The 9,189-nt window shown below is 43.0% G+C and overlaps 1 protein-coding gene across 1 annotated transcript; it reads right to left on the reverse strand.

The window, feature by feature from the left end:
• Positions 1-7,590: 7,590 nt before the first annotated feature.
• LOC306934971 (2-aminoethanethiol dioxygenase-like) lies at positions 7,591-8,400 on the reverse strand (the record flags this gene model as incomplete). The annotated part of the gene is made up of 1 exon (XM_079517793.1): positions 7,591-8,400. One exon carries the CDS (start codon positions 8,398-8,400, stop codon positions 7,591-7,593), a length of 810 nt encoding a protein of 269 aa, XP_079373919.1.
• Positions 8,401-9,189: the final 789 nt, after the last annotated feature.

The raw sequence follows: 9,189 nt of genomic DNA on the forward strand, positions 1-9,189 counted from the left end.
AACAACATAACGTCATCCTGCCGAGAAAGCCAAGCGCTGTGTGTGTATTGAGGACCCGGAGCCTGAGTTGGCTTTGCTGCAGTGCCAGAACTCAACGTCCAAACACACAGCTCCCATAAATGACTTTTACAAGACGAGCTGCCTCTGCCTAATATACGGAAAAGATGGCTATCAGATATGAAAGATAGGTTTCTCTGTTGCCTTAGGACCTTTTAATTTATCTTTAAGACATTAACGATAAGTCATGTCTCCTCCTTAACGACCAAAACATTATTAAAGATGAACAGAAATAATAATCTTTTGGATGTTGAAAAGAAAATAACTAGGTGAATTGCCAGGACGCCCCACCAGAAATCTTTTAGTAGAGTACAACCGTATAAACTTCAAATTGAAAAACACTTTTTTTAACCACTACACCAGTGGCGAGGAATGACTTTTACAAGGTGGACTGTGTGTATATAATGCGCATTGTGGTTTGCCTCAAGCCAAATGTATTTCATGTGTAGGCTCTTTTTTTTTTTGGAAGATTTGACGACTGTCCCCACTAATGTTTGTAGTTACCTTGTAGAATGAAATGAACAACTAAGACGAGGCAATTGCACGAACATGCATGAACAATAGTTACAGGGAATGGACTCCAATTCATTTCTGTTTAGTGTCTGTCCCTTAAGAGAAACTTGGTTTGCACACGGTTTGCAGTACAAATCACTAATGTTACAAATGTACATGACCACATACAGTAGACATACGTACATGTCTACTGTATGTGACTAGAATGGGAGTCAATAAATAGATACAGTGCAGAAGCTATTACCCCTCTCTCCCGCACGCCCGCACGCACGCACGCACGCACGCACACAAAAATCATTCCATGTGCAAGGGCCAGTGCATTAGCCTGGCTAATAAGCCAGACCGAATCAGCCGTTGGCAAAAAAAAAAAAGCCTGCCGGCGGATTACGGTCTGGAGAGGCTCAATTGTACGCCCATTTCCTACACCAGAGAACTGGTGTGGCCAATCGGGACACGGTATGCAATATGGGCGGGCTTTGGTACAGTGACGTTCAATGCTTGAGCGTCAAAGACAAAATGTTTGAACCCGCCCCCCAGGAAACAAGATCCATACACAGCATCTCCAGACTCAAATACCACACGACAGTGTGATTTGAGTCTGGCTTATTAGCCAGGCTACCAGTGCATGCCATGAATCCTAGCATTCCTATATATCTTGGGGACGAACATTGAGCATATAGCAGATCTACAAGCTCACAACGCGCTGCAACATGGCACTAGATATCTTTGGCAAAGTTATAAAGTGTAGTCCTATATATAGAGCCCTGGGGGACACCCTATGTCAACTACTACTAAATAAAAAAATCACACCCGTGTGAACTGAGTGGTGTAAGGTCTTATATAGACTGATCAGCTGTGGTCTGACGTAATGTCTGACGTAATGAAATCACACCCGTGTGAACTGGTGTGACCATAGCAACCATGCTCATTTTTTGGTACGAACAGACAGACAGACAGACACGTAAACTAACAAAGCCAGTTGTAGGAGTGGTTTACACCACTCAATAATATAGGGTCTAAATATAATATAGGGTCTAAGGTGGTTCAAGGAGAACTCAACCCATTTTCAACCTTATCTTCATATAATTGGTCCTCACTAGAGCTCATTACTGTATGATATGGTAAAAGTTTGGTCTACTCACTCTGCATCTCATTTCCAAGTGAAACGAAACAGCCTTTTTCTTCCTGAAAAGGTTAGCCATTGTTCTTGCATTCATAAAAAAAAAACAAAAAAAAAGTTGAATTGACACAATTTACCTTTTGATTATGTCACTGGTAGGCATGTTTTTGACGGGCGCTAGCCCTCAGCTTTGGTCCCCACACGTCTCAATATTTGCCATTGAGAATGAAAGGAGAAATTAGGTCAAATGTGCCTCAAATATGACATAAATCTGTGGCAACACAAACATTAAATGCCATTGACAATGAATGGAAAATGTACGTCATATGGAGACGAGCAAATCGGCTAAACAAATCACATAAATTCAGTTCACCACCAATACAAATTGACCGCTACAATAACCTTAATAATATTTTTTTATTTTTTTTATATAATTTCGGGACCCCCCAAAATAATTTCGGGACCCCCCCCCCCCGAGCAGTCGCGACCCCCAGGTTGAGAACCCCTGGCCTAGGGGACCCCGGACCCCACTTTGGGAACCACTGGTTTATAGGCCACTGCTATAAACTCTTTTTCTTCTGCTGTAACTTTCACCTGAATCAATACCAAAGAGTTTAACAGCGGTCAGACCGAGACTTCAGCTAACAAACAATGGCAGACCAACTCCATATGCAAACATATTCAAGTACGGTATAGTACGTTATAATGGTATCTGGCAATTGCAAGCACTGGTAAACTAACTAACAACGGGAAGTGCGTATGATATTTACTCCTGTCAAAGAAGGCAAACATCTGAACTTCAAGAAGGCAACAGCCTATAAGTAAAGAATGACACAAATGTAGTATCTATCTACTCAGCAATGTTTTAGGTGTTACTTTGCTGCCCTCTTGTGGTTTTCTTGTGGAGATTTCACAGCTATCACAAAGTCTGTAGTGATACATACTGTAGGCCTACATTTTCTTTTTTTTTTTATGTTTTTTTTTGTGGCTTTCGCCTTTTATTTTTTATGGAGGGACAGACAGTAGGCTGACAGGAAATGGGGAGAGAGATGGGGGGATGACATGCAGTAAAGGCCGCCGGGATCGGGAGTCGAACCCGCGGCACACTGCCAGACTGGATTGCAATTTACAATTTACAATTTAGGCATTTAGCAGACGCTCTTAATCCAGAGCGACTTACATTAAGCAAGAACAAAAAGCATGGGAATACATTACATATGTAAAATACATTTATCGCGAAACATGCGTAAGCTAAGAACGTGACTAGAACATATCTATATAATGACACTATACATATAAACTATAACTAGAACATATCTATATAATGACACTATACATATAAACTATACATATATGCTATACGATGCTGTACATATATACTATGAAGTGCTATGACTATATACAATGCACTTATTGTGCTGTCTACATGACATTGCCAGCCAAGGTGCCTGGACCGCTGAGCCACGGCCCAGGCAGGCCTACATTTTCAGTGTCAAATTCAGCAATGTACTATCCTGACTGTGTACAGGTGCGGTATTTTGCCCCCCTCTTGTGGCTTTTGTGGAGTGTGACTCAGCTTTCACAAAGTTTGTAGTGATTAGGGCTGGGTGCAATAACCGCAATATCGCCATACCGCCGGTATACAACGCATACCGCGGTATCGGGTTCGTTACCGCGGTTTAAAAAAAAAAATGTTTTTTTTGTTGTTTTTTTTTAAGTTTTTTTTGTCCGTGCTGTTCTGGCGCCCTAGGTTCTAACCCTAACCCTAACCCTAGTTCTAACCCTAACCCTGGGTTCTAGGCCTAAGTGCATATGGTTGATATGAAATAAAGTGTATCATAATAAACAGTGAGGCTCAGTCAGTCTAATCATATGCCAGCAACACCAGAGGGAGTTCAACAAACCATGTGCAACCCAGATTCGGCACAAACAAGTATTGATTGATTGATTGATTGAACTATTTATTAACAGTTTGCAGAATTACAGTAGCCTACATTTCAAGCACAACTCAATACAAAGACTGTTAACTGCGAGTGGACAACCCAATAAAGCATTACACTTGTTTACAAGAGGGTCCACCTAAATTAATTTCACTCCTATGCCACAAAAATGTGGAACGCCCTACCAACTGTCATTAAGACATGTAAATCCCTTGACTCCACCCACCCCTTTTCCCCCTCACTGTATATGTTTTTCCCCCTTTTTACCTCCTTTATGATGATTTCCTGTTTTTGGCTTTATAGAAGTGTATAGTGTACAAAATGTTATGATGAATTGAACAAGGTGGACCCTCTTGTAAACAAGTGTAATGCTTTATGGTGTCGTCCACTCACAGAGTAACAGTTAACAGTTTTTGTATTGAGTTGTGCAAATGTACTGTAAACTGTTAATACAAACTTAAATCAATCAATCAAGTAAGGGATAATATCTGGCTAGGTGGTCATTGTCGGGAGATAATTCACCGACAGGGAGTTTAACCACCGAGGCGAAGCCGAGGTGGTTACACTCCCTGAAGGTGAATTATATCCCAACAATGACCACCTAGCCAGATATTATCCCGCTTATTACATGGCTAACTAACATAAATTAATCCATTGATCCAAAACACAACAAAAAAAGTATTCCATAACTTCGCGCTGGCTGCGTCTGCCCAGCTGCAGGGCTGAAGCACTGTCGGAAAACAAGGAAGTGAGTTGATCAAATAGAATCCATTTTCGGGTCCAGCTGCTTCGTCTATTTCTCGCTCAAATGTTTTCAAAAACATTTTTAAGAGCAATGTTTAGCTGTAAATTACATTGTGTGTCAGTAGTGTGTGTGTTTACATGGCTGTTATGTTGGAAACGGCAGTAAATCAAGCGGGCGCAGCCGCGCAGCTGGTGGTGCTCAGAGGGTTTGATTAGGCAGCGGTCATTATACAGCGGAGCGGTCATTATCATGAGATAACTCACCGCTGAATTAAGCGATTGACCAATCAGAATCAAGCATTCAACCAAGCCATGTAATAAGCAATGTTAACTCATGGCTTGGGGACTGGGGAGGCGCGCAGTTGCTGCGTGGTGTGGAGCGGCTGGAAGTTGAACCTTTCAATTCATCATATATTAAATCTATCAGTTAACTTGGAATTTGTTTAATATGTTTAAGATTTTAGGTTCCATGATGAGGGGACGTTTTTGAATGGTGGTGTTTGTTTCATGCGATGCGCTGCTGAGCGGGCATTTCATTGGAGTGAGAATGGTTGCCATTGCGATTCCAAGTGAGACAGTGTGCGGGATTCTTTTTTTCTCTACTTCTCAGTTCCAGTTATCCGACGCACCTGTCCATTGTAGGTGTGCAGAAGGACTTTTTCTTATAGTCAGTCAAAAGATAAAAACAGTTCTGTCCGTCCTGTCTGTACAGCTCTCTCTCTCTCTCTCTCTCTCTCTCTCCCTCCCTCTCCCCCTTTCTCTTCTCTCGCTGACAGACATCAATACAAAGTTGAAACCGTTACGATGCGCCATTATCCATAGGCTACAGCCTAATGTCTCTCTCTCTCTCTCTCTCTCCCTCTCAATACAAAGTTGAAACCTGTTACCTACGATGCGCCCTTATCCATAGGCTACACGTTTAGCCTAATCTTTCTCTCTCTCTCTCTGACGGTCTGAGCAATGCACGATGCACCTGGCTGTTACAATAGCGCGAGGTATTAATATTCTCTCAAAACAAAGTCGGACAATGTTTTAAATTAGGCTACTCCAAACCAGACCCACCTATAAATGTTGTCTGTTGTGACATCAATGGGATCGCAGGAAAAAGACGCTCAACACAACTTGTCTTGATCTGAAATGATGTTAAATCCGTTCGCTTTTTTATTTCTTTTTTTAACAGCGGGCTGCGGGAGATGTCTGACGCAGTTGATTTGATTGACACCCGAACACGTGTTGCGGCATTGACATGCCAATCTTTCCTTAATAAAACTGTAGTCCATAATATCCGTTCCAAAACTCTGTTTGCCTGCACCTCCTGATAGCTAACGCCCCCCCAACGCCCAGAATGGTTTATTTGGCCCAAAAGGATTTATATATATTATAATCACACAATCAAAGTCCGGATCGTTTGCAGCTGGGGTTAAAATTGCCTCGGGCTGCGCAAGCGTCTTCACAATAGCGCTGTTGTGGATTTAATTTTGGTAAACTGGATAACAACAGAAACACGTGGAAAAGCTATATGAGTCGTCTTGTCTGTTGTCTCTGTAACGGTGCCACTGTGTGTGTGTGTGTGTGTGTGTGTGTGAGGATTCTTTTTTTCGCGCGCGCGCGCGGGGGGGGGGGGGGGTGCGGTAATTATCGCCATACCGGCGGTATGGGGGCCGACAATAACCGCGGTAATAAAAATCCCATACCGCCCCAGCCCTAGTAGTGATACATATTATTACCTGCTCAAGCAAGTATTGTGGTCGGCTGGACCAAAAGTGCTATGTACTGTATGTATGGTATGCATGTCTCTAATTGGCTATTGATGGTGACGTAATTAAGATATGTTTCAAGATATGTTTCAATGTTGGTAAAGGTAACTTATGTATACATGTATGTATGTCGGGGTAAGAATGGTGGTCCCTTATTGGCTGTTGATGGTGACGTAACTAAGGTACGTTTCAAGGTTAGTATAAGTTCAATAACGGGTCTAAAGGATTTAGAACAGCAGTTGTAACAGACATTAGTAGCAGCATTTGCGCGCTCTGCGCAAGTACAGTGTGCATTTCCAGTTTCATACTGTAATTGCAGTGTCAAATGTATCAATTTACTACTGTGTAGTGTGTACAGGTGCTGTGTAGTGCTGTGTAGTGTGTACAGGTGTAGTGTGTACTGTGTAGTGTGTACTGTGTAGTGTGTACAGGTGTAGTGTGTACTGTGTAGTGTGTACTGTGTAGTGTGTACAGGTGCTGAACAGAAATGGAAATCCTCTGGAGCAGTTTATTCCAATTCAGACAAATCAGTATCCACACTGTTCCTAGATAGCACCTGCCTTAAAGCCACGACAGAAATGACAGTGCCTGGCTTATTGGACTTCCAAATATGTCCGGAAGCTAACGGAGAAGAAAACGCATCACTGCATTTTTGAGGGTTGTGCTATACTGTATAGCCCCTCCTATGACCAGCTTTGAGGGTTTGTGAAAACACAAACATTGTGTAAACACAAACGTTGAAGACAAAAGTGAGGATGCAAATTGTGATTGGCCAGAATGAGATGATGTATGGTGATGTATGATGATAAAGAGCCCCCTCACTTCACACGGGTGTGATTTTAAAATCAGCTTTTTTATGGTTTGTCCACACATGTGGGAAAATACTAATTTTCCAAACAAATATTTGCCCCCAGTTAGTATTTCCAGAACATGGAAAAGAGTTTGGTTGGCTTATTATTCCATGAATAGTGAAGACTGAATAACCTTAAACAGAATTAGACCAGCGGTTCTCAACCTGTGGGTCTTTTTGGTGGGTTCCCAGATGACAGTGAAGTGACAATTTAAACAGGTTTTAAAATACAATCAAACAAAAAAATGAATAAGAAAACAAGACCATTACTGAATCCAAACTATACTGATTTGATTCAACACAGGGAAGCTCGCCCGGACAAGGAATGGATTGACAGATTGACAGCTCTTTCTCCATTCTGTGGGTGGTGCATGGCCGTTGATTCTGTGGGTGGTGCATGGCCGTTGATTCTGTGGGTGGTGGTGCATGGCCGTTGATCTGCTGTTTAGGTACGGGGGATACGGAGTCCCTATATATGGTTGGGACTGATGCGCTTGATCAGAGTACCTAAAAAGCAGATCCAATTCATCGCCAAACCATAATGTATTGCTCATTTTATATTCAATAAATATATATTTCATCCATTCATGAGTTGTCCTGACTGAACTGCTATTTTTCAGTCACTTGGGGTCCGGGGTAGTGTTCAGTCACTTGGGGTCCGGGGTAGTGTTCAGTCACTTGGGGTCCGGGGTAGTGTTCAGTCCCGCACCAGAAGTGTGGAGGCTGTGAGATCTCCATGAGCCGGACCTCCTGCGGGTCCCTGGCCTCGCTCTCTGCGCCGGCCGGCGGTAGTAAAGCTTTGTAGTAATGACAGTCTCGTCCGTCGTCCGGGTCGTAAGGCGGAGCCAGGATGTCCAGGAATGCCGTGGGTCCATCCACGGCGTCTATCTGGTGCAGGTTGTTGGTGTCCGGGCCCAAGACACAGGGCCCGCTGTCCTCTGTGAACTCCCCGGTGGAACGGAGCCGTGCACACTGCAGGGCGCCTCGGGTCGAATGAGGGTCTGTGGTGCTTGCACTTGGGTGCGTTTTATCCATCTTGTCGAAGCAGGTGATTTGGACGGTGCCGTACATGACCTTGAGCATGCCGTGCATCCCTGGGTGGTCGTGCAGGGGGATGGAGGCCCCCCTCCTCAGCAGGAACACGCCCATGCTGAAGTCGTCCGTCTCGCATATGTGCATGTAGGTGACGGACGGCGAGCCACGGGGCGGACCGGGCACCGCGGCCGCGGAGCCGTCTCCTTCCCTCGCGGTGAGCTTCAGGTCCGCAGCCCTGACCTCCGTCATCAGGCTCTTCAGTTTGCTCTGGTTGTCCAGGAAGGCCTTGGCAGGACACTGCTTTCTGAAGGTGATCTGTGCCTGACGGGCGATTCCCTGCACAATGCATGTCATGTTGTTGTTGTTGTTGTCCTGGTGCGTCATAGCCAAATCATCGACCTGCAAATGTGTGTGTGAAAACAAATATCTAATATATTTGCAAAAGCATATTAGATATGCTTTCCAGTACATGCACTGGTTTGATGGCTCCGTCTAGAGCGCCTTTTCGCATCTCGACCCGTCGGGATTAATGACCAAAACAACCACAATGAAACAGATTGATTGAAATGAATTCAATAGAATAGGTTCAGTAGCAGCTCATGTTGTTTCCTTTCAGATGCCCCATTTTCAAGTAAATATCACACAGGTCTAGAGAGACACGCAATAACCACTGTGGTGCCTTTCACATAGTTTTATACTTTATGAAATAGTTAACTCTAATTTACAATGGAAGATCAGGTCATACGTCATAGACGTAATGACCTGTGACGACATCAATGACGTCACAGGATGGCCACAGGACATCTGACATCCACAATCAAGCCATGCCATTCTCATGGGGATCCTGAGATCCCTATAGCAATGATTAAAGGTAAATTATTAGCATTTTGACCAAATTGACATTTGGGCTGAGGGTGGAGCTAGAAGGCCATGGGATCATTCTAGCGCCACTATATATACCACTATATATATATATATATATATATATATATATATATATATATAAATATTAAAATGTAAAAAAAATCATACAAAATCACATACAAAATAATATAAAAAATAATATAAAAATCATATAAAAATCATATAGAAATCACAAAAACATAAAACATCATATAAAAAAATCATTTATGTTTTTTTATGATTTTTTATGTCTTATTCCAACCATAGGTT

This window comes from Electrona antarctica (assembly GCF_951216825.1).
Source record: "Electrona antarctica genome assembly, chromosome: 13".
NCBI classification, from domain to species: Eukaryota; Metazoa; Chordata; class Actinopteri; order Myctophiformes; family Myctophidae; genus Electrona; species Electrona antarctica.